Below are 26,929 nucleotides of genomic sequence, written 5' to 3' on the forward strand. Positions count from 1 at the left end.
GGGCGTTAGACGCGTATGTCCACAGAGCTGCCCTGTGGCGTAAAAGTGACTTTTGCTCCCCTAACAAGGGAGGTCCAGTGTCTAAGCAAAGGATGAGCAAGTGGGTGGTTGAGACTATCTCACTGGCTTATGAGGCGGCTGGACAGCCTTCTCCTTTGGCTGTCCGGTCGCTCTCTACTAGGAGTATGGCGGCCTCTAAGGCCCTTATATCAGGAGTATCGTTACAGGACGTCTGTGATGCGGCAGGCTGGTCCTCACCGCACACCTTCGTCAGGTTCTACTCTCTGGATTTAGACTCTACTCTAGGGTCTCATGTTTTGTCTTCTTAGTGCTGCTCACATGATTACACACAGGACAGACATTTGTAGCTATGGAGGCGTTGGTATAGACGTTCCCATAGCGTCAGCTTTTCGACGCAACGGGAGTTCCCTTGAAAGGGAACGCCTCGGTTACGACTGTAACCTCGGTTCCCTGAAGAGGGAACGAGCGTTGCGTCGCCTTGCCATATCTCCTTCATGCCTGTCAGCGCGACTTCAGACTTTACGAAGCTTTCGTTTTCTGTTTCGGGCCGGCTTTTATAGCTTCCTGGTACGTGACGTCACCCGCCTCTGACGTTCCGCCACACCATTGGACTGATTTTACATGTGCTTCAAGACGTCATCACGCAAAGCGTTCCCATAGCGTCAGCTTTTCGACGCAACGCTCGTTCCCTCTTCAGGGAACCGAGGTTACAGTCGTAACCGAGGCGTTCTTTATGTTCCGACACCAACGAGACCAGCAGCTCTACATTCATCTTGCCTTGCATCTTCCTCGTCTTATTTCTTCCCGGCAGTGTCTGTGTATGGGCAGTGTAGACGCAACTTGGCGTATATCTTCTTCGCTGTTACGTATGTGTGCTCGGCAAGACCGTTTTGTGTTTGAGTTCCCCCAAGTTGTGTTTTACTGTAACTTCAGAAGCTCCAGACACGTGAGCAAAAGCGCCAATCTCATTGGTCGGATAGTTTTTGACGCAGCACGTCAAACCAAAAAAACGAACCCGAGGCGTTTAAAAAAAAAAAACGCTTTTACGCGTGCCGTTTTTCGCGTCGGTGTGCACACTCACATTGGCGCCCTTTGTTTAGTCACGAGGCGTTAAACGTCGGCGAATATCGCGCGCGAAATTCGTCCCGGTGTGTACGGGCCTTTAGGAGATATCATTAGGAACCATGGAATTAGTTTTCACTGTTATGCTGATGATACTCAGCTCTATATTTCTTCACGCCCTGACAAAACTTACCAATTCACAAAATTAACGGAATGCATAGCTGATATAAAAAATTGGATGACTAGTAATTTCCTACTACTTAATTCTGAAAAAACAGAGATTCTAATTATTGGGCAAAAAACTTCCACACGTAATAACCTAGAATACTGTCTAACACTTGATGGCTGCTCTGTTAAGTCTTCGTCGTCGGTTAGGAACCTGGGTGTGCTCTTTGATACCAATCTTTCATTTGAAAGTCACGCGTCTAGTATCTGTAAAACCACATTTTTTCCATCTTAAAAATATATCTAAATTACGTCATATGCTCTCATTGACAAATGCGGAACAATTAGTCCATGCGTTCATGACATCAAGGCTAGATTATTGTAATGCTCTTATGGGTGGTTGTCCTGCACGCTTAATAAACAAATTACAGCTGGTCCAAAACACAGCCGCGAGAGTTCTTAGCCCAGTTCTGTCAACACTGCACTGGCTCCCTATTAAACATTGTATACATTTTAAAATATTGCTGATTACTTACAAAGCACTAAATGGTTTAGCTCCGCAGTACTTAAGCGAGCTCTTAACGCATTATAGTCCTTCACGTCTATTGCGATCTCAAAATTCCGGCCAGTTGATAATACCTAGAATATCAATTTCGGTAGCGGTAGATCCTTTTCCTATTTAGCACCAAAACTTTGGAATAGTCTTCCTAACATTGTCCGGGAAGCAGACACAGTTTGTCAGTGTTTAGTTCAAAGCTAGACTAAAAACACATCTCTTTGACCTAGCGTACACATAACACATTATAGACTTCTATAATTCAATGTTAGGCTGCATAGATTAGGTCAGCCGGAACCGGGAACACTTCCCATAAATCCTGATGTACTCGTTACATCATAAGAAAAATGGCGTCTACGCTAATATTAGTCTCTCTGTTTATCCCGAGGTTTACCGCAGTCTGCTGGATCCAGGCCGTATCCAGATCTGATGAAGGACCTGCGCCTGGTCTGTTAAAACGGTGTCGTGTTAGCGGCCCCTAAGTTAATAACTAATGATCGTTGTGACGGAAGTGAATCAATCAAACTAACTTTAGCTGGACAATAACTTTATTCTAGAGCTGCTATAAAGCCAAAACAATCTCTGTTACTTTATTTTCCTATTATCAATGTAAAGCCGCTTTGGAACAATCATTGTTAAAAGCGCTATTTAAATGAAGATGACTTGTGAGAGACTATAATAACTTGCTCTCTTTATTAGACAGAGACATCTGGAAGGACAGAATTGACCTTAAAACACCATAAGCTATACAAAAGCTTTATTCAAATGTTGCTATATTAATAATTATTCATGATTTGACCAATAACATTAAACAATTCAATTCAATTCAATGATAATGACCCATGTGACTCATTAAATATGAAATCAAGACAGCAAGAATATGGCAAAAAACATACAAATATGTAAATAATGTTAATAATATAGCTATAATAACTATGCCTAAAAGTTTACAAATATTAATTAACAACTAGATTGTTAGAAATATGTCATTCTGGATAACGGATGACATGTCCAGGCCAACAGAGGTTTTTTGTTATCCAAGACTGACAGGTTGTTATCCAGGAATGACAACTCATGAATGACTAACTTAACCACCAGTGGAAAACTACAACTTAGCTATCATCACTTTAAGTTAATCTTTTATATCAAATAGATCGTTTTCTAATATAAAAACATTAGAAATGTTTTATTAGTATTATACACATGATACTGCTACAAAGTGCACCAGTGACCAAAATGGTCAAAATATGTCGTGTTTTGGGGCTCCTTCAGGGTCTACTTTTTGATACAACATGACAGCCCGATCTCATGAAAGTGTGTATCTATAGCACAAATTGTATTTATTGTGCAATTTATATGCAAAAAAGAGTTTTTACGTGCATATGATACGCACTTTATGGTATGTAATACGCACATACTCCACACCACTAATTCTACCCAAGGGGTTTACAGTGCGTATCGTATGCACATAAAAAAATAAAAAAATTGCATGATAAATAAAATTTGTGCTATAGATGCGCATTTTCATGAGATCGTGTTGAACATGACATACCAAAATGCATTATGGTCCAAAATGGTCATTGATGTCTGTTATCCAGAAATGACATTAGATAAATCACAATTTGGACCTTTATGACTATTTATTACTTTCTGTCATAAAAATGTAAACAAGCATAGTATTATCACTGTATTTGTAGGTATAATTGAAAAAATCAACACAAATTTTGCCCAAGTAGATTTTAAATACTTTTATTCATATATGTTTTTTTTTCCTTTTTTTTTTTTTCTTTTCTGTCATATTTTTGTATTCATATTTTAAGCTGGGACAGTTACCCGGAATGACATTTGGGACTTTTGAGCTCAATAGTTCCTTAAAGATTAATTATTTATAATGAATACTCGCATGAGTAATTAAAAGGGGGAAGTCAAGTCATTTAATGTAGTGTATTTAAAATGCATATATTTTTTATATTATGAATATGCTTTGGACACCAGAATTGACATGTCACGTCATTGACCCATTTAAGAAAATCAATACTAAATTTCAGAAAATGCCAGTAGTCTAAATACGATCTATTAAACAAAATGAGCATAAAACATAAATAATTACAAACAGTGTGCAGTACAGTATGTCATGAAAAAGTAGTATAAAAATAAAGCATATATCTTTGTTATGCACAGCTATTAAAACTATTGCTGAAATACAAAAGCTTATCTTCTGTTCTTGTTCAATGAGGGGGAAATTCTTCCTGATCCTGTATACACAAACTCTGTGAAAAAAAATAAAAATAAAAATAAAATAATTACATGCTATTTTCAGATATACACATACACAAGACCAGGACATCTATGCTCAAATTTTTAAATAAAAATTGTCTTCCCTCCCCTTTATTACTAATGGCAATAGACACAAGAAAAAAGTGTCTACATTTTGTCCTTTGAGAATTGATTGGAAGTGGGTGTTGCAACTAAATGGAAGGGTGTTTTATTTGAGTGACTGGAGGAGAGGGATTGAAACTCGCCTAGCTATTTAGATGTTATGGTTTTGTGCTTTAAAACTGCATCCATACAACGTCTAAGTGAAACACAGGCACATACAATACTTACGTTTATAATAAGTTGTTGTAGATGGGGAAAAGAGGGTAATCTCGTTCACAGCAAAGTTTACGGGCCCTCAAAACATCCCGAACACACTGATGGATATAAGCATACTGACACTGCAGAAGACAAACCCAGCATATTAGGGTGCTTATAAACCATTTCACACATTTAATTTAAACTACAGAGGCAATACAGTAACTACAGTAAGAAAATACACGATTAGTAAATTGATTTCTGACTGAAATCAAGTGTCTTAAGGCCCGTTCACACCAAAGACAATGACTATAACAATAAGTATAAAATTGTAATAATCATTCTAATTCAATGAGAATAGGGAAGTCCACACTACAACTATAACCAGGGTATCTGCAGGGTTTTTAAAATCAAATTGAAGTATTTTTAATACCTTTTTTAAGGCCTGCACAAACAATTTTTTAGAAAAGGAATGAGTCAAAATTATAAATGATTATTTTTAACGTTTATGATTTTAAACTGTAAATGTGAAATATCATAAGAGTTAGGAGTGCGATATTGCTATATCAGCACAGCTGTGATAGCAATATCTACATGTGTGAAATTGCTTTTATACAACAGTTCCACGGCACAATTGTGTAAATAAATAAGAAACAACAACAGACTGTCTTTACAAACCCTCTTTTGTGTGGAACTACTTCCTTCTGCCAAGGTTTCAAGTTTAGTTTAACAGTTGAGCCAAAGCCTAATTCTAGGCACTTTTAGAGCTAGCAATGTAAGAACGATGAGTTGCTTCATTAAAGCTTATTGTATTATGAAGAGTAGATTATTATAAGAGAGACGTATGACAAAGAGAGTGTATTACCTACAACTGATATAGCATTTATTCTTCAGGTCAATATTAAGTGTGTATAGATTTTATATTCATAAAAAAAAAATCTGTTTGAATGTCCACTGATATTTTTCTTAGTATTTTTTAGCGGTTAAGAGGATTCCCATAACAGTGCTAGTCATTGCATTTGTCAGTTGCATCTTATAAGGTGTTGTTTAAAGTAAAAATAATGTACTTGTTTACAACCTTGCATCAGTCCCTTTAAATATATAAGTATTTGCTGATTCTTTGCCGTCATCTAACGGCGTAAATAGTGTAACTTTTACTTAAGTCGAAAACACAATCACTAACAGACCCTTTCTCAATACAAAATCGACACATTTTTGTCGATCCACCAATTAACATTTAAGAATGTGTGTGCTGCACAAAAATATGGGCCAATTTTCACATTGGCCTGAACAAAAACAACTAAATGATAATGCAAATTAATGGCACCTATGAAATGGCAGAAATATATTTGTTTCTGGTTACATCTGTAAACACAGCAGCGCTGTGCTTATACAGTAAATACTACTTTATTAGGCATTAAACCAGTGGTTCCCAAACTTTTTCTGCTGGTCCCCCCTTTTGTAGAGAAAAAATATTTTCACCCTCACCCCACCCCATCTTAACTTGTTCAGGTTCATACTGTCAGAAGTTAATATTTTAGGCACAAAACACTCTGTAGTCTCTCTTAAAGGGATGGTTCAGACAGAGTAATTTCAACCTAGGGTCTTTTGCACCATGACCTTGAGCCAAACCTTTTTGCACCATGACCTTGAGTACATCAGGAGTTTGTAAGAGTAGAAGTTTGGTACCATTCCGGGCATTATCAGTGGGGTAATTTACGAGATACATCCTAGGATCAATTAGCGCCTGCACTAAGCCATTTGGCTGATATCTCTAAATAAACTCTAACTTTAATAATGTTCGACCAAGGGAAAAAAAGCTTCTGGGGGGGTGTTTGGCTCGAGGTCATGGTGCAAAAAACCCTAGGTCGAAATTACTCTGAACCTGTACTGGCAAACCCGAGGGCGATATACACTGGATGTGACAAAGTGACGTTTCAAATCCATTTGTCCTTTATATCAGAAGTTGCGCAAATGCTTGGAGTATGTCAGAATTAGAACGGGGCATCAGTTTACTATCAGGAATCGAAGTAGATTCATCGTCTACTTTACGTTTACATGGCACTGGCATTCCTTTCACAAACTTGCCTATGCTTATTTCAACCATGCATCATTCATTTATATTTTTACACTGCTCCTTGCAATAATTCTGATTCTTCGAGCCATCTAGCGGTCTGGTATTCCACGATAACAACCGCTACTAGTGATAACAGACCACTCAAGTGTGTACTGCGTATCATTTTGAGGTAATAAAAAGTCAAATTAATATTTTGTGTTAAATAGTTTTTTACTTGTGTGGAAAGTAGCCATAGAATAATCGGGATAATTTTACAGTGGGGTCTTGAATAACCTGAAGAGAGCTCTCTTTCAAAACAATCAGCTGAATGTACACTATTCGTGCGTCTGAAATTGCATACTGTCTGAGTAGCTACTACATTTCAATTTACCTTTAAAAAAGTATGTTCTATATAGTATGAACATGGGTAGTATGAATGAAATTCAACGTATTTCATCCACCACATTGTAATTTTTATGTGACCCATCAGCATCAGTTGCGTTGCTTCATTACCATTTACAAATCCTCTCCCGTTGCCTCATGGGATAGTAAAGTGCCCATCGAATACGCACTTCAGAATAACGGCGGAAGTAGTAGGTCATCCGTGTACTTTTCGACTACTGTTTTTCAAATACTATGCATTGGGCATACTTCTCTTTTGGCGTACTGTTTTCTTATACAATTTAAGATTTGAAGACTTGTGGCCTTAAATTTGCTAAAACGGAATTTAGGACTTTTTAAGGACCTGGGGGGACCCTGTATAATAATAACGATCACTATCAGTGCAATTTTTTTCTAGCTGATGAACAAAAAATTCATTGATAGCCAATCAGAATCCACCAATCAGTGTTTTAAAAGTTTGTGCATTTATTGCAGCAGACAACAACATAACATTATCGTCTGTTGGTGTGGATGCTAATATCTTTTTAGTTATCGTTTTTGGTGTGAATGAATGGGCCTGTAGACTGTGATCTGTCCAGTGACAGATAGGTTTGGCTCAACCCTTCAAAATGGATCAACTCAGTTCCATTGTTGCCATTTGTAAATGTTGCTGATATCGCGACAGACTCATACCTCAGTTTGTACCATGTATGAGCGATGCAGACGTAGATCAGACACACAGCCGTAAATGTCCACTGTGCATTTCCTGTCTAGTTGCTTTAAAACACGATCCAGCACAATGAAAGTGCCAGTTCGGCCCACACCAGCGCTGAGAGAAAGAAAACATATATCTATTGTTAATATGATTTTGAGTGTGAACACTCTGAAATGTCTTTTACAATTTTTTAGGAGGTGACACACAGATACCTGCAGTGTACTGCAGTGACTCCAGGACTGGTTGTCCTGTCAATGTAATCTCTGACTATGCGCACAAACTGAATGAGCGATTGGGTTGTCTCCGGTACTCCATGATCTGGCCAAATGGTGTAATGGAACTGACGCACCATCCTGGGGTATCTCAACTGACCCTCCTGAAAAAAAGATTTCAGAACTACTGCTTGTTGCTATTTTATAGTCATTCGGTCATGCACTTTGTGTCCTCATAAGAAGGGTTTCTATGCCACTCACGGCATCTAAATAGCAAATTACAAAATTCCTTTCCAAAGAGGTTTCCAAATCCTATTTTGCATTAAGAAAATGAAACCTATTTGTAGGACCACAACAATCATTTGCATTTCAGCACATTTCCATTTCCTCATATTTTCATCGTCATAACTGTCATACAGTCATGCAAATATTGTATTTAAATCAGCATAAATTTAATTTAGCACAGCAAAAACAATTGCAATGATGATGTATATAGTTGGTATACGTTGATGTACAATATATCCAACTGTACTTTACATCACACATAATTACTATAGACAAACAGTACAAAAAACAGTGAAGATTTTTTTCACAATTTGCTTTTGAAAAAGTAATGAATAATTGTATTTCTGTTGTATAATATATCCAATTATTTAACACTTACACATGATATCTTGAAGTCCCGAATGGTCCACTCTGGGAGGACCTTCTCAGAAAGCAGTTGCACCACAACGTCACCATAATACAAAGGCTCACTGTCAATCGGCCAGTAGCGATCACACTTCACCTGAATCATACACATTCACAAAAGTATGACATGAGCACACATCACTAGAAAAATAGTACTAGAAGCCTCTTCACTATAAGTCAGTGCTGAATAGAGAGAAAGTTAAGAAAATAAGAGTCCAAGATTGGATGGACAACAGTTCACTGACCCTACAGGGGTGTTTTGATTGCAAAGACTGGATTGATTTTGCAAAAAAAGAAAAAAGGGTTGAAATAGGGTTGAAGATCAGATATAATGAGAATGAGAATTAAAACATTGGCAGGGATTGAGAGGAAGGATACCAATAAGATGAAATTGGATGGTTTTAACTCGGATTTGACTTTTGCTGATGAATTGAATGAGTATTATTTAAGGTTTGATTTAAACAGAGGACAAGATATAGTAACTGTGAACATTTTGAGCTTCATATGGTTAAATGTCTTTTTCAAAATATAGATGTAAAGAAAAGTCCAGCTCCTGATAAAAAAGAAGGCAGGGTGTTAAAGTGCAGAACAGCCATGTGGAAATTTTCACCATATTTTTCTCTCAAGGTATAAAAACTTCCAAGAAAATGGAAGAAATCTAATATAGTCCCAGTGCCAAAAATAGTGTGCCTGTGAATTTTAATGATTTTAGAACAGTTACTCTAACATTGTTATTTTTGAAAGTAAAAATAAATATAACAAAATGTATTTGAAATACATTTATTTTAAGCTAGGTGTACTACACATACATTTACATATTTATGTATGTGGCAAGCAGAGTGAGGCAAAGAGCCGTGAGAGATTGACACAAGGCCGGTGGCAATTGATAAAGAGTGTCACCTGCGCGCCGCATTAGCCTTGGATCTCACAGGGGAGCTACGAAAGCATTAAAGGAGGAGCGGTGACAGTGAAGGACGATAGAGGACCAGGTCTGGACATTTATGTTATGTTTTGTTGTGTGTGCCGCTTTTACTTTCGTTTTGTGTTTTGTTTATTTTACATGATTAAAGTGTTTGAATGTTCGCTGGTTTCCGCCTCCTTCTTCCCTTATCAACATACCGTGTTACAATGTACTTAATATAAATACCCTGCAATTGTACTTTTGTTATATTAAATTGATATACTTAAAGTCTGCAAAATACTCAATGGACTTTAGTTATCCAGAAGTAGTGCTGAGGTCCAACTAAAGATATACTTAAATATATTTGATTGTGCTAAAGTGGAACTATTGCAAGTATACTTTAGGTACACTTTAAATATCTTGCATTTAAAGACTGATATTACAAAGTGATCATACTATCCTTACCAATAGTGATATGAAAACACATTTTAGGCTTAATATTAAGAAATGTGCATAGTGCAATAAAGTGCTCCAAATAAAGTTTAATTATAATACTTAGATTAGTAAGTCTCAAGCGATATGTCAGTAAATAAGTAAATAGATTTGTAGTACACTTGGTATGAAATAAATGTATTTCAAAAACATTTTGGTATAGGTTTTTTTTCACTAGGGTTGTGTATTATGTAGTATCTGTATGTCTGTTACCTCCCTGCTGTAAAACTAGTTTCTGCTAAGGGGTACAATAAAAGTAAACAAACAAACAAAAACAAACTTACCATGCCTCTCTCCACACACTGGGTTACCATTACAAGGCTGTGAACATTTTGTTCCCACACCATACGCCAGAAATCATCCTTGGTACCTGGGAGAGGCCCTTGAGTGGCAATATACTCCCATCTGAAATTGTTTCCCTGTTAAACAGATACAGAAATACTTTTGAGCCTGTGGACAAAAAGGACCGTTGACTGCTTTGAGGTTCATGAACGGGGGACAAATATTTAGTTTTTTTTAATTAAGAAATTGTTAGTAAAAATTAAACAAACAATAGATACAGTAGAGACAATTTCACATAGAGTGCTTGCTGAAGGTCCAGAAGCTGACATTTTAACAATACAAACAAAAAGTATTGTTTCAATTTGTTCAAATATCTAATGATACAAATGTAAAAAAAACAAAAAAAACAAGAAAAAAAAACAAGAGAGAGATATGTCATCTGTCTCATTTATAGCCTAGATAATGTTGGAAACAGTTGTGTTGCTTAATATTAAAAGAAAAAAGAACAGCATTTATTCAAAATAACAATATAAGTCTTTACTGTCACTTTTTATCAGTTTATCAAAAAAAAAAAAACTAAATGCTGTTCTTTTAAAAAACTACTTTTTATTTATCAAAGGATCCTGAAAAAAACGTATCACAGGTTATAAAAGAAAAAATTAAGCTGCACAACTGTTTCCAACCCCGATAATAAATCAGCATATTAGAATGATTTCTGAAGGATCATGTGACTGGAGTAATAGCTGATGAAAATTCAGCTTTGCATCACATTAATAAATAATATTTTAAAGTATATTAAAATAGAAAATATACATATAATATTATATAAATAATATTTTGTCTATATTTTTTATCAAATGAATGCAGCATTGGTGAGCATCAGAGATTTATTTCAAAAACATAAAAAATAGTCACTGCTAGGTAATAGTATAAAATCCACAACTTCCATGAACCTCCACCTTTAAATCCTAAACCACACAACTCATGATTCCACACAGTTTGTAGCCAATGAACTATCAAATGAAAAACATAAGTCAACTCACAGGTATGTAGTTAGCATTGATGTAGTCTGAGCAGGGGTCGTCCTTCAAGCAAGACAGTCTTACACGTGTTGAGTCGTCTGCCAATTAATCATTAAAGTGGTTAATGAGAAGAGGGACTAAACTACCGATAGTTCTTGTTTAATGTGAGCACACATAGTAAAGAACTACGAAATATATTCTAGGCTTGCCACAGTATACGCTATAGCGGTTGTACTCGTATGAAGGATGATACCGGTATTAAATAATAGAACATTTTTGAAAGGTGCAAATATAGTATTTTGAATTAAACTTACTTAACAACAATAGTTCCTAATATATAAATATAATAATGTATTTAATGGCCTTAAATAAAATGTTGGGAAGTGACGTGTGTATACATACAATTTTAATACATTTAATAATTTATTTATACATTTAATAATTTTAATACATTTAATAATGTATTAATACATTTAATAATTTTAATACATCTAATAATTTATTTTCATAAATTTTTACATTTTCCTTTGAAGTTTTAGCTACAATAAATTAAAATTTTAATTAAAAAATTGGAATAAAGATGCTTGTGTAGGCAACTGCACAGCGAAAATTACCCCCATAGGACCACCTCGCGCCCAACCAGAGCAAATACTGATATAATCGATTTGAACGCCTATACTACATCAGTGTGAAAATTGTGATATCATGGTAAGTCTAATATACTCAGAATATATTTTTATGACAATGTCATATGTCTCTACTTACAGGGAAGTATATTGTTGTATCGATTTTTGCTTCGGTTCCCAAGTAGACGTGCAGCACTCTGAGTTTGGGTCCGTCCCACCTCCTTTAGGCCCTTTTTTAACATTGGGTAAAGGTTGATGCAAAACACATCCAAATTATACATACAGTCAACTCAAGAATTATTGGCTCCCTTGTTAAATATGATCAAAGGGGGCTTTAAAAATAAATCTACATTGTTTATCCTTTTGATCTTTCTTTTAAAAAATTCACAAAATTCGAACCTATCATTGAAGTAAAACAATTCAAAGTGGGGGGAAATCTCATTATGAAATAAATATTTTTCTCTAGTTCACGTTGGCCACAATTATTGGCACCCAATTATAGCAACGTCCTTTCCCCAAGATCTGAGTCTTCTTCTATAATGCCAGATGAGTTTAGAGAACACCTGACAAGAGATCAGAGACCATTCCTTCATAGAAAATCTCTCCAGATCCTTAAGATTCCCAGCTCCATGTTGGTGCTTCTTCTCTTCAGTTCAACCCACTCATTTTCTATAGGGTTCAAGTCAGGGACTGGGATGGTCATGGCTGAAGCTTCTTTTTGTACTCAGTGACACATTTTTGTGTTGATTTTGATGTTTGTTGTGGATCATTGTCCTGATGGAAGATCCAACAACGGCCCATTATAAGATTTCTAGCAGAAGTGGTCAGGTTTAGATTTTTTATCTGTTGGTATTTGCTAGAATCCATGATATGATCTTATCAGACATGTATCTGATGTCCAGGACCTCCAGGAAAAAAATTGTCCCACAACATTAAAGATCCAGTGGTATATTTAACCGTGGGTACTTTTGATCCCTGTTTGCACCAAATCCATCTGGTGGGATTGCTGACAAAAAGCTCTTTTTTTAGTTTCATCTGACCATAGTCAACTTTTTGAAGTTCCAGGGCTGCGTTCCAGTCCAAAATTGTCATGCCCTTCACTCGCTAACTTCCCTCCGTCTCGTTCACTCGGATGTACGTCATTGCTTACGTTGCATGAGTGCCCACTACTAGCGGAAACTGCAATGGGCTAAATTGGAACGTCCTAAGCCCTTGATCACTTGGAATCAGCTGTGGAGTTGATTTATTATTTAAATTTTTTTTCCCTTTAAGAATTTGCTTAATACTGCATCCAAATGTATATAGGTGTGTTTGGGTTGTTTTAAATAAAAAAAACATATAATTAATATATCATAGAGTTGTTTGTTGTGGTGGTTATTAGACGAGATCTGTGGTGACGTCACAATCGTACTGCATCGTACTGGACATATAGGTGCCTGAAGTGTACATATGAAGTAGACTCGCTACCTTGGTCAAAATCGAGGGAGCGAGGGTCTGTCCATATAAACTTCCCTTGTCCACTTCAAAATGGCGGCAAGGATTCCCTCGAGGGGAAGTGTTTAGGGAAGTTCGCAAGTGCGTGTCTAAAAGTGGACTGGAACACAGCCCAGTTGTGTCTGACAACTGAATATGCTGGAGTTTGTTATTGGATGAACGAGGATAATTTTTTTTTTTGGAACACTCCCGAAAAACGTGGTGATGTAAGCGTTGTTTGATCATTTTTTTTTAGGCTTTCTGACCCCAAGACTCAGCTAATCTCTCCAATTCTCCAGCTGTGATCCTTGGAGAGTCTTTGGCCACTCAAACTATCCTCCTCAACATGCATTAGGACAATATAGACACAAGTCCTCTTCCAGGCAGATTTGTAACATCTTTAGTTGATTGGATTTGGAGCTTCTTAATTATTGCCCTGACGGGAAATGGGATTTTCAATGCTTTAGCTATTTTCTTACAGCGAAGCTCAATAATCTTTTGCTGCACATCAGAACTATATTCTTTGGTTTTACTCATTGTGATGAATGATTAAGGTAATTTGGCCTTTGTGTTTCCTCCTACTTATACTCCTGTGGAACAGGAAATCATGGCTGGACAATAAAAAAATAAAAATTTAAATATGAATGGGAATATACTTCAGAGATAACTTACTCATAATAATTTCTAGGGGTGCCAATATTTGTGGCCAACATGCATTGGAGAAAAACATTTATTTTATAATGTGAGTCTCCCCCACTTTCAATTGTTTTACTTCAATGAAAGGTTAGAATTTTGTGAATTTTTGGAATGAAAGATAAAAACAATGCAGATTTCTTTGCTCATATTTAACAAGGGTGCCAATAATTCTGGAGTTGGCTGTACATTTCAGCTTATTTGCTAATAAATAAATGTAGATTAAAGTGGAATGATGACTTGACTGGGCTTTCAAGTCAAATCAAGTCACATTAATTATATAGCGCTTTTTACAATACAGATTGTTTCAAAGCAGCTTTACAGAGATAACAGGAAAATAATGCAACAAATTTAGTTTCCAGAAGAAAATTGTGTCACAGTCCAGCTTAAGTAAGTTCAGTGATGTTTCATTTTTGTTGAAAAGTGGTTATTAATTTAGTTCACTATATAGCGCTCTGGATAAAAGCGTGATGTCATCGTCCAGCTCAGTTCAGTTCTCATATAATGGTGTCAGTGCAGGCAGATCAATATTATTGTTGAACATTAAATTAAATTGTAATGTCCCCAACTAAGCAAGCCAAAAGCCAAGTCTGCTATTGTACCATTACTGCTTTGATAGACTTTAATATTTAGTGTTTGATTATATGCAGTGTTTTACCTCAAACTCTTCAGATAGAAGGTAACTGGAATCAGCTTGCAGTTTAGCAAGATGGGACTCAAAGTGGGCTGCTTGGACTGGGCTAGTACATAATAGAGACAATTCATAGTCAATAACATTAATGCTTATAATAATAAATCATTAATATAAAACAGAAGTATTTTGGTACCTCCTTATGCCTGAGCACATCTGTGAGGTAGGCAAGGCCTTCCACATGCACATTTTCATCACTGGACTTTCCTGCACAGCTCTTAAAACACACAGACACAAATACTCATCAGCACAGTAACAAACAAGATGGGTTAAAACAAGTGAGTGTGTGTGTACTCACATTTTGTGAGCCCTCTTTCTGTAAATCAGTAAGGCAGTCACAGCGAGCACCATAGCGACTAGAAATGTAGCAGCAGTGATTCCTCCTGTGAGGCCATTTCGTGGGGCTGAGTGACAAAAACATAAATGACAAAAAGTTCACTATTTAATATAAAAATAAAAAATAATTTGGAGTTGTGACACAATGGTAGTGCACATGGGAACCTGTGTGAGTCTGGCCTGTGTCATGTTCTTTTCTCAGCAACCCTCAACTCAACTGTGCTGTCGATTCTAAACACTAAAAAGCACATATATAAATAAAGATAACAGTGTCTTACCTGATAGAGTTAATAGTGGGAGGGAGAGGTAAGTGTCGGTGTAAAGGGGAAGTGCAAATTCTCTGTTTTCTTCATCAAACAGTTGAGTGAAGGCACGAACACTTAACCTGAGACAGTAAAGTGTGAATACATTTAGAATTCTGTCATCATTAACCCACCCTCATATTGTTCAAGACCTGTGACTTTCTTTCTTCTGTGGAACATTAAAGGAGATGTTAAGCAGAATGTTCAGGCTGCTCTTAAAGTGCAGTCACATTTACTGTTGCAACTTGCTTAGCGAAATGCAGTAATTTGAATAGAAATCCACGGCTTTCGGGTGTAACGCTGAGTGCTCTCAGAGATGAGTGAAGGCAGGATCCTAGTGATGGTGAACTTTATTTAAATATTAACAATAACAACAAATATAAACCTAACAAGAGAAAACCAGGTAGCAGAACTGAGAACCAACAAAGGACAATACCAGACAGTGAACACAGGAAACACAAGACCTGTGTCCGAAACTGCTCTAAGTGCACTATATAGTGCACTATATCAGGTATCGGCCATTTTGTAGTGATGTCTGATTAAGCAAACAACTTCATACCCTACATTTGTTCACTCGTTTATACGCACAATGCACTCTGATTTCGAGCGTACATCTGCTGAAGCACTATTTCCCAAAATCCAATGTGAAGAGGACTGAGAGAGTGAGTTTGAACGACAGATGCAGTTTGCAACTTTCTTTCTGCTTTAACGTTTATTTCAGGCTGGTTCTAGTTTATTTTTTTATGAATCATTGCTTGATTATAACATTAAAATACAGAGAGACAATAATAGATGAAATTAAATTATATTAATAAGGTAAAATTGTTTTATATTATTTATTTTTATTAAAATAAATTATTTAGGCATTAACTCAATTAAATGTGTTTTACTAACAGCCCAGTGTTTTGAAAAATCATGTACTAGCGACTTATGCTAGAGGCTGTGATCTTGTTAGCGTACCCGCCTCCCATGCTAGAGACTCCAGTCCAAGTCCAGCTCGGAGCGGGGCGAGTAGGACTATAGGGGTTACACATGCACTGAATGAATTTTACAGGACCCATCACCATTCACTTTAACTCTACGAAAAAGTGCACCATGAACATTTTGCTAAACATCTTTTCTGGTGTTCCACAGAAGAAGGAAAGTATGATGGTGAGTAAATTATGACAGTTCAGGAGTGATATTCACACAAAAAAATTGGATTAGCAAATTAAATGCTAAATAACAAACTTGTTGCGCTACATTGTTTTAAAGCAAAGATCAAATTCTTTGTACTAAAACACATTTAAGATGAGATTAATAAACACTTTACAGTTTACAACCTTAAATGTAAGACATAAACTACAACAAATAGTACATAAAACAATTCAGCAGTACCGATATGATGTTCTGGGCTTGAGCGGCCCGTCACAAAGATGCGTTCCATGCTGGATAGATTCTGGATCCCATTTGCAAGCTCCCCCCAAACGTTTAATCCCTGCTCCGAGGTTTATCTCAAAAACACGGACCTTGCTGTCAGATCCCTCTGCACACTGGCTGTGAAAGTAGCCTGTCTGGTATGTTTTGATGGATTGGTTTTGTCTGTGGTCCAGATAAGATGGCAGAGGATGTCTCTGCTCCGGCAGGACATTATCAACACCTGTAAATTAAATTTAAATGAGACTGGATTTGGTTTCTTTCATTTAGACATAATCATGGATAATTAATAGATTGCATAAATTCAAATTCAGGGAAAATTGACATTAAAATGACTGCTACCATTAGACTCTGTGACGATTACTGAGAAGAACCGAATGGCCCCATTAGCATCACTGAACCAGCTGCAGTTGAAATTAAACAAGATGGTGAAATGGGTGATGACCGCGGACCGCTCGCTGACCCGTACTGTCACCGGTGGGACGGGGGGCCCTGAAAAATATATATTAACCTGCTGAGATTCTGTTGTAGCATTTTGGCAACTTGGGTACTTCTGAGTTATACTTTAGAAGTATTATTTATATACTGTAAAGGCTTGAATACACTACATGTCTTTTAAAATTGGAACAGATTTTAAAACACTAGGCATCATACCCTTGCCAAAAAAAAACTAAACAACAATAAATTTGATTTATATAGCACTTTTCAACAAACTAAAAGTTGCTTTACAATGAAATAACAAACAACATGACAGCAACCATAAAGAAAATATACAGATACAGATTAGCAAACATAATATGAAAAAGATCAAAGGCAAAAGTCTGGTAAATATGGGCAAAATATATGTTTTAAAACACGTAAAGATGTGAGGTCACGAATGTGTTGGGGAATTTAATTCCAGATTGTGGGACCAGATACACAGATGGCCCTGCCACCAAAAGATGTTATTTTGTGCCGTGGGACCGGTAATAAGACAGAATTAGAAAACATTAATGTGCAAACTGCGGTGTAGGAATGAATGAGATCAGAGATATACAGAGCGGCAAGATTATTATGGTAAGAAGTATCTTATATTGAATGGGGTAGTGAATGGTTAGCCAGTGTATAAATTTAGTGATATGGGAAGATTTCTTGGTACATGAAACGAGGATAGAGAATGCTTATTTTTCTCTGACTCTAACTCTGCAATTATCAATCTAGAAGACCAAAAAGGCAGACATCTTTACACAATCCTATCACAAGTGGGGAAAAGGAGGAGTTCAGGACAGGAGGTAATAGGAGAGAAGAGTGTTTAATATCAAGACTCGAAAGAGGACTCACAGGTTTAAATAGTACACTGCATCCAACACATTTATATGAAGAATGTGGAGTAAGTGAAACAGTAGAACATGCTATTTTGGATTGAAGTAAATATACTAATGAAATAAATTAATTAATAGATGGAATTAGGATGAATTAGTGAATAATTGACTGGGGTTTGTCTTCTTCACCAGCATAACTCTCACGCAAAGTTTGCACATTGCTTGTTTGATATCCACTGACTCGTCTTCATGGTTTAAAATGGAAAAATGTCCAATATTACAACGTGACATTTCTTTATCACCAATTGCCAGATGATGTACAACGGTTCCCGTTATAATAAAAATTAAGCAAATATTAAATAAACGAGTAAATAAAGTGAAAGTGAAAAGTGAAAGTAACTTAATGATCAAGTAAATTAATAAAAGAGGCGCAGGAGTATAGCCATGAACACGCAGGTGACTTGGAAGACGTGGGCAATATGGTGAATCCTTTCTTGCTGCATTAAAGATGAAATGGTTTAACTTCGGTTTTCACGCAGGTGCATTGAGGGAAAAAAAACACTGAATTTAGGGCAATTGGTTCGTAGCTCTCTACACTGTGCGATACTCTCAAGAGGGGTGACCAAAATTTCTGACATTTCTGCCAGTCGAAAGAGGTTTAACTCGTTTCACCCTGTACACTGCACGACTCAAAAAAATGAGTAGCACAAGTCAGAATTTGGCTCAAAATCACACGAAAACCGCACAGTGTATGCCCAGCCATAGCAGTAGTCAACATTTGAAGTGGATCAAAAAAGTTGTTCAAAGTTGTCCTAAGACAAGAACGGGTATTGTTAAATATTCATGTATAGCTTTGTTGTCTACTGTAGTTCAGTCATCCTCATCGTGCCTGTTTGTGTCTATGGGTCTATGGTTTCTGATTGATTTGACTATTCTATTCAGGTGTGTCTCATTAATTAACTCATTAGCTCCTTTGTTTGCACTCAAGTATTTAAGCCCTCAGATTCTGTTTGTTCCTTGTCTTGTATTGTTGTTGTTATTTGATGTTAGTGTGTTTGTGTTTCCTCTCCTGGTTATAAATTTGATTCTTGGATTAAAGATTTATTTTGAGTATCTCCTTCGTTGGCCGCTTCATTACAGCCGCCGACCGTGACAATCTGTCAGTGCAAGTTGCTTTCAGTTAAAACTGCTCAAACATGAATTTTGTGTGTGAATCTAGGGGAATGTGTTCTAAAACAACTCAAAATGTCAAATGTATTTGATATCCTTCCACTGGACAGAATCATAGTCTTAAAGTAAAAAATAAAGTCAGCGATTTTCTGTGAAATGTCAACTCCGACTGCCCAAAACCTGCAAACTGGCTCTGACCATAGGCAACTTGACTCGTCTAGACTGCAAATCAGGGTAGAAATCTGTGCAAAAGTATAGTGTATTCCAGCCTTAACTTGCAATTCTTTCATTAAAATCTGTGCTCTAGAAAAAGCTGTTTTATTTTACACTAAGTGGGCTGCCATGTTGAGATCACATTATACAGTAATATGCACCAAAGTGAACAAAAATCATTCATGAGAGTTGGTGATTTCAAGTAGAATGAGCAAGATTGCGTTCTACTGTCACTTACTGTCGATCATAGTGATAACGCTGGTTTTTGTGGTTGAACTCTGCTTATCTCCAGAAATCACTGTAATGTTAAGGGTGTAGTTTCTGAAGGGTTCCAGCCTGTCAAAATGCTGTGAAAGAGCGTTGTGTCCCAGTGTGTAAGAGTACACTGGTGTCCTGGAGCCCTGTTTGCGGCATTCCACAACATAAGAGTCAAAATCGGACTCTGGAGGTATCCAGGAACAGGAGACAGAAGTGGAGCTTAAGGGGAAACAGTGGAAGCTCGGAGTTGAATATGGAGCTGTAGAGAAAAAGAAATCTCTTATTAATCTCTTGACGTATCTAAAGCAATTTACAAAGTTTAATATTTGAGTTTGTTAGCAAATATTCACAGATTCACTCTCCAAAACCTTCTCCCTCTCAGCTCCTCCAGCCGAACTGCTGAGACCATAAGAACTTAAGAAGTATCTGAAAACACACCTCTTCTGCAAGCACTTAATCACAAATATTGTTGGCTTTTTCACTAAATGATTTAGTTCCTCTTTTCTAAGCCGCATTGGATAAAAGTGTCTGCTAAATGTAAATGTAACTACATGCTAAATGTAAATTTCTTTGCAAGTCATGTTTGTGTATCTAAAACCTCAATGCACAATCCAGAACTCACCCACACTTTTCTGTTCAAATTTTATAAAAAAAAATTTAATGAACACTCAAACCTTCTGAGCTCTATGACCCATATACTAGGGCTGGAAGTCGATCAAAGAACAGATTATTTTTCAGTGCTTAGTAATCAACTGTGTTCATTACATTTATTTACCAAACTACTACACATTTCAGAACAGCTGGGATGGGATTGGTTCATCCCAGTGACTCGACACTTGATTCTGTTCACCAAAAACACTCATTAAGATTTATTCTCGGCTTCATTTGGTTACTCTTGTTGGGTACATCAATACAGTATTTTTTAAGTATCATGAGTGTGTCCTATTATTACTTTTTTTCTTAAGAATCATGACAATAAATTTAAAGAATTGACTCAAGGAATTGATTCTGAAAACCTGTAATCAGAATCAGAGCTGATTCCAAAAAATTCTGAAAACAAAGAGCCATATGCAAAACAAATCCCACAGTTTTCTTTCATCAGGTTAATCACATACTTAACTTTAAAGTTTTTGTTTTTTTGTTTTGTTTAAATACTGTATGATATTAAACTGGATAAACACTCACGGGATCTCACAGTGTGGTAAACAGGACTGCTGTAGGTCACAGGACTGTCTGTCATCCCACTGACAGTCCGGAGGCTGATATTATAGAGCCGGCCTGGATGAAGTCCTTCCAGGATACGCTGAGTGGAATGATTACCAGAAACCTGAAGTGTGTCCTGAGGAAACCACTTCACTTCAAAATCATCATAGTCTCCTGTGGGACATGGGACATGCCACTTTATCTCCACTGAGCTGGTAGAGCTGCTGACGGACATTGATGATGGTGGTGCAGGAACTGTTTTGATATAATAGGAGTGATTTAGCTTTCAAACCTGTTGTACATTGCTTGTGCTTTGGTTTTAGCAAAATGTCCAAGCTGCTTTATTTGATGAAAGCTAAGTGTTGCTGAGCTCCAAAAAGGTCACAAATCAGTATAAGCATGATTATGTGATAAAAGTGTCATTAAAGTTTCATTAAAATGACTTGGTCACTATATTTCAAGTCTTTAAGCGAGGATCAGATCCAAGTTTAAGTAATTTTTCACTAAAAAAGGAGAGGTGCGGTGGAGAAGAGAAGAGGATTTTCAGCACATAAGATTTAAATCAAGTAATATTTAAAAATTCTAAATGAAATTGACCCATCACTATTGCATTAGATAAGTGATAATGTGAAACGTTAATTTGGGGCTTTCTGACTTGCAGCAGCACTGACCTGTGCGCCCTACTGCAGTCGTAGTGTTGGTCAGATTTTCACTCCAGGTCTGAATCGTAGCAGGATAAAGCCGACCAGCCACTAGTCTGTGGAAGACCGCCTGAGTGCTCTCTGGACCCAAATGCTGCGTAAAACCATCTACAGAGACTGAATATCCGGTAAGTGCTCCAGGGCCACGTGTCCAGTTCAGAAGAAGAGTGTCCATTTGACCCTGATTCTCAACATGCAGGCCTATGACTGAGGCAGGAGCTGGGGAAACAAACAAACAAATAAGCTTAAACAAAAATTTAAACAAAGGCCTGTTCCAGTTTTGTAAATTGGTAGATTAAAAAAAAATATTTTGTTGTATATTTTGAATTTCAGTTTAGTTTTAGTTAGTTTAGTTTAGTGTGGATTTAGATTTTAGTTTGTTTGTAACTGAAAAATAAGTTCCCTTTCGAGTGGAACTTGAAGCTGTGATGTTGAAACTATAGGAATGCCTGTCTATACGCGCCAATCTGACTGGTCAAACGAATAGACATCACGACACAGCGTAGTGCGTCACCAAGTCCATAAATAGATGCCAGAAATGCTACTATCATGTCAGGGTCGAGATTTAGGATGTGTGTGACTCCATGTCCTCATTATATTACACATGAAAACTCTCACCCCCAATGTGTGTGATGTAAATGCGAGAGGAGCATGCTAGGTCAGCCCTCTGTCAGCATTGCGAGAGATTCAATGTTTGCAAGGTCTGATCCCGCTTGGCTCTCTTCTCGAGGAATGTAGAAGGAGATTTTGAGATGGATATTTCCCTATCTCTGGCTCTTTCTGCTGACTCAGAGTACCCCATTCTTGATCTTGAAGTTCGCTCTGCAAATTCTTTGGACCAGAAAGAGGCCTGTTTGTCGACACTTTAAATATGGCCGTTGCTAGGTATCAGGAGGCAAAATGTAAATTTGTGGCATTCAGGAAGATAATCCCTCACCGGGTCCATGAGCTGGCAGTCTCCTCCAGCTGTGTTAGAGCGGGGCCTAGCTTCAGGAAAGATAAAAGATAGGAGCAAAAGGAGAGAGCGGCTTTTTGAGCTCCTTCACGTAAAGAAGGGGGCTGGGAGACCAGTACAGACTAGGGGAGGACTGACCTGAGGTAATTCTTCTCCACTAGAGCAGTCATGACTCCTTTGGGCCCCGGTCCATGAGAGCACCCCCTCCATTTTTGAATTTCAGGTGGAGGTGGAGGGATGCCAAAACAGCTGATGCCAGAGCAAGTTGAGCGGCTGCTTACATGCTCTGGCAGTTAATTGAAAGATTAGATGGGTTCACTCCTCTCGAAATTATGTTGTGAACTTCCCTTCACGAGTTCCTTTGCCCATATAATCTTTAAACTAATAAGGTTAAGCGTATTTAGCTTGCTGTCTGCAGTGGAGGGGCTCGAGGATGCAGCTTCAACTCGAGCTTAGATATAAAAGTGCAAATTAGATTTAGGACAGCAAGCTGGAAAAGACACGGTCAAAACTGGTGGCAGTAGTTCCAATTGAAAATTCAGTTTTAGTACGATAGAACTCCCTCAAAAGGAGTAAGGAGAATAAGCGACAAAGATATGTGGGAAGGGACAACAGTAGCTGGACTGGGCACTGTTGTCGCTGTGGCTTGGGGGGATGCTCCTGGGGAGCTGTTGGAGAATTTCAGGTCCTTTACTCTTGGACATTTCTTGCTGTTGCATTTATCAACTTGGAGTAATGAGCGAGAGACACTACAGTGACACTCGGGAGTTTCTCCTGCCTGAGCTGAAGGTGGACCACATATCCCAGTTATGTCCAAATGTGAAGTCGAGAGCGGGCACTGCTCCGAAATTGCTACTGCGGGAGCTACTTTTAGAAAGCATTACCTAGTGATGTGTTCACAATAAATAGCGGAGAATAGATCAGATAAAGATAAAATATACTTTAATGTCCCCCAGGGGGGAAATTTGTCTTGGGCTGCAGTCACTGCAACACACACTTACAACGAACCACATAAAATATATACCGAGTATAGACAATACAAAAAAATGCACAACACAGTGGGGGTAAAAAAAAGTGTACAAGTAGGTAACAGTCATTTGTTACTGTTTAGCATCTTAATGGCAGCTGGAATGAATGAGTTTTTATACCTCTTTAACCTGCAATTCGGCATTCTAAATCGTTTACCTGAGGGTAACAACTCTAGTTCCTTATTGAGAATGTGGGTTAGGTCATCCAGAATCTTGTGTGCCTCCCTGAGCACAGATTTTTCGTTCAATGACTGTAGGTAGCACTGTTCCTGATAGCCTACAATTCTAAAAGCTGTACTGATCAGACGCCCCAACTTGGATTTAAACTGAACTGAAAGATTACCATACCAGATCTGCATGCTATAACGTATCACACTCTCTAAAATCATTTTAAAAAACAGAAACAGGAGTTTGCTATTGACACCATACAGTCTTAGCCTTTTTAAAAAATACATCCTTTGTTGCAAACTGGTGCAAAGATTTTCAACATGAATGTGCCAGGTAAGGGAACAATCAATAAAAACACCCAAATACTTATATGACGTAACCTGACGTATTGGTGTGTTGTGAATAAGTACAGGATTAAGTTCACAGATTGATCTTGGGTCAAATATCATCTCCTCTGTATTAGTGACGTTAACCATCAGATAGTGAGCATCACACCAGTCCACAAACTGTTTTATTTCTGAATGGTAGGAGACTGTATCTTGGTTTCGATACAATAAGCTAAGGATAGCAGTGTCATCAGAGAATTTAACAATGTAATTGTGTGGATGTTTACTCACACATTCATTGGTATAGATAGTAAAAAGGACAGGGGAGCTCACACAACCCTGTGGTGCCCCTGTGCTGATGGATTTGGGGTCTGAGACTGCCTTGTGTACTTTAACATGTTGTGTCCTATTAGTTAAAAAGGAGTAATACCATTCAACAGTAAAAGAGCTTACACCCATATTTTTAAGTGTCATAAGTAAAATAACTGGCTGAATCGTGTTAAAGGCTGAACTAAAATCTATAAAAAGTAAGCGTGCGTAGGCCTTCGGGTCCTCCAAGTGCTTTATGACTAAGTGGGTGATGCTACTTATAGCATCATCTGTACTCCTACCCCGTTTATAGGCAAACTGCCAGGGATCTAACTTTTTGTTGACCTCAGTTTTTAGAAGAGACACCATATATTTCTCAAAACATTTCATTACAATGGATGTCAATGCTACTGGTCTAAAATCATTGTTCTCCTTGGGACAAGGTTTCTTTGGGACTGGAATGATAACAGTCTTTTTCCATAGGGCTGGGATGATGTGGGAGTCAAGTGATCGCTGAAAGATAGGGCACCAGGCTGGAACAAGCTCCTCCGCACATGTTTTCAGTAAGCGGGCAGAGATTCCATCTGGACCCTTAGCCTTCCTAGTACACTGATGCTGGAACAGTGACTGTATCTGTAACCAGTCTATCTCATGCCCTATGTTCAAATCCGTGCTGATGGAGTTTAGGATACTAATGCATTCATTGCTAAAATCCTGAGTTTGAAATCTAAGATAAAAGTCATTAAGTTCATTAGCTTTCATCCGGTCATCTGTAGTGGTTATATGTACCTTGCTTGGTGCCATGTTAGTGATGGCTTTCATTTAGTCCCAGAGTTTTTTCGAATTCATGGTTGTGAAGTGGCTCTCAATTACTGCCTTTTGCTGTTTTCTGGCTTTATTAAGCAGTTGGTTCAGTTCCTTTTGTACCACTTTTAGCTCAGTTCTATTTTTATTTCTAAAAGCTGCCTTTTTTCGATTTATGCAGTCTTTTATGTCCTTGGTTACGTAAGGCTTATTGTTTGGATAAACCACAACCTCTTTCTTTGTAAGGACGCTATCTATGCAATAATTGATATAGTCTGTAATTGTGTCTGTTGTAACATCAATATCTGTGTCGTCAAACACACTCCAGTCTGTACACAAGAAGCATCCTTTTAGTGTTTCTATCCCCTCATCAGACCACACGGTGACTGTTTTCACTTGTGGCTTACTGCGTTTCAGCATGGTTTTGTAGGTGGGAATTAAGTGAATCGCGTTGTGGTCTGAATTGGCCAATGGGGCTTTTGGTTTGGCTACATAGGCATTTTTGACGTTGCCATAACATTTGTCAAGAGTCTTGTTTTCACGTGTGCTGCACTTAATATATTGTTTGAACCCAGGGAGTGCTAATTCAAGTTTACAGTGGTTGAAGTCGCCCATTACAAACACGGGGGCGCCCGGAGCGCGCTGCAGTTCTTGGTGTACACAGTCAACAATGCGAGCTGCAGCTCTAGCTGCATTCCCTCTGGGGGGAATGTACCTGTACACAACGCACATGGCCACACTTCCGAACTCCCTTGGGAGGTAAAACGGTCTCATAGTCAAATGCAAAATCTCGACATCCGGACAGCAAAGTGTTTCCCTAACAGTGTACTGTTTGCACCAGTTGTTACTTACATACACAGCCATGCCACCACCTCTTGTTTTTCCGGATTGTTCAGTCCTGTCTGCCCTGACAAGTGAAAATCTATCGATGTCAACCAGGGAGTTTTGGATATCCCGGTGTAACCACGTTTCTGTGATCACCATTAAACTTGAGGTGCGATACTCAGAGCATGTCCTGGTATTAATCCGAAGTTCGTCTATTTTAGCTCGAAGTGATCTTGCGTTGCATAGTATCATTGAAGGTAGAGGAGGCCTGCTGCCTCTCCGTCGTAGACGCTGGCGCGCTCCACCGCGCCGACCCCTTTTCCTCGACCGCGCTGGCCGAGCACTCACGCAGGCTGGTAAATCCACAGATGGAAGATTGGACGATCGGAGTGCCAGCAGCGCATCTCGGGTGTAGGTAGTAAGACGCTGGGCCTGAATGCCCGCTGAATGAGTTTGGCATGGTACACATAGTCCGACAATGATCAACACAAGATATGTGTAATGGATAAATCTTGCCATGTTGGCTTCACGTTCCCACAGTGCAGCAACACATTCACAATCATACAAACCAACGCAAACAACAAACAAAACGACGATCGCAGTAGACAGCGTGCCCGGGTCGCAAGCAGAGCAGAGTTAAACCATGTGGAGTTGTAAATGGGAACTGCAGCAGCAGTGTTGGATAGGAGTTGCTCCTGCGGGAGCTGTATTTGGAAAAGCATGGCCTAGTGAAGACACAGGCAAACTTACTACTTCAAATTCATCAAGGTATTGCTTACCATTCAGTATGTGAGTCAGATGTTAATGCAAAAGCCTATCTGGTGGATTAAGTTCGGTGGGGATTCTTTGCACTAATTTGAACTGATGTTTGGAGCCCGCGTGGATGCTTCAATAGAAGTAGATCGCTGAAATTGGCTGAACAATTGAACTCACGAACAGTGTATACGGCAACGACAAGGTGACTTCTCAGGTGAAACCGTGTGGGAAGTACGGCGCCACTGA

At 38.0% G+C, this 26,929-nt stretch overlaps 1 protein-coding gene across 4 annotated transcripts in view; it reads right to left on the reverse strand.

Moving 5' to 3' along the window:
• Nucleotides 1-26,929, reverse strand: part of ptprb (protein tyrosine phosphatase receptor type b) — a 91,946-nt gene that overhangs the window by 27,476 nt on the left and 37,541 nt on the right. For 2 of the 4 annotated variants that reach the window (XM_082166303.1, XM_082166302.1), the window contains exons 14-28: nucleotides 21,483-21,731; nucleotides 20,794-21,066; nucleotides 19,589-19,867; nucleotides 17,009-17,158; nucleotides 16,628-16,889; nucleotides 15,227-15,333; nucleotides 14,911-15,016; nucleotides 14,749-14,829; nucleotides 14,580-14,661; nucleotides 11,895-11,985; nucleotides 11,151-11,227; nucleotides 10,110-10,244; nucleotides 8,407-8,529; nucleotides 7,743-7,906; nucleotides 7,509-7,644 (exon numbers count right to left, since the gene is read on the reverse strand). In XM_082166303.1, coding sequence (XP_082022429.1) covers nucleotides 7,509-7,644; nucleotides 7,743-7,906; nucleotides 8,407-8,529; nucleotides 10,110-10,244; nucleotides 11,151-11,227; nucleotides 11,895-11,985; nucleotides 14,580-14,661; nucleotides 14,749-14,829; nucleotides 14,911-15,016; nucleotides 15,227-15,333; nucleotides 16,628-16,889; nucleotides 17,009-17,158; nucleotides 19,589-19,867; nucleotides 20,794-21,066; nucleotides 21,483-21,731 — 2,315 coding nt within the window. Of the gene's footprint in view, nucleotides 1-2,544; nucleotides 4,075-4,411; nucleotides 4,522-7,508; nucleotides 7,645-7,742; nucleotides 7,907-8,406; nucleotides 8,530-10,109; nucleotides 10,245-11,150; nucleotides 11,228-11,894; nucleotides 11,986-14,579; nucleotides 14,662-14,748; nucleotides 14,830-14,910; nucleotides 15,017-15,226; nucleotides 15,334-16,627; nucleotides 16,890-17,008; nucleotides 17,159-19,588; nucleotides 19,868-20,793; nucleotides 21,067-21,482; nucleotides 21,732-26,929 lie in introns of those variants that run through there. The other 2 variants (XM_082166301.1, XM_082166300.1) reach the window with 2 other exon arrangements.

Source organism: Leuciscus leuciscus (assembly GCF_965113295.1).
Source record: "Leuciscus leuciscus genome assembly, chromosome: 4".
Classification (NCBI taxonomy): Eukaryota; Metazoa; Chordata; class Actinopteri; order Cypriniformes; family Leuciscidae; genus Leuciscus; species Leuciscus leuciscus.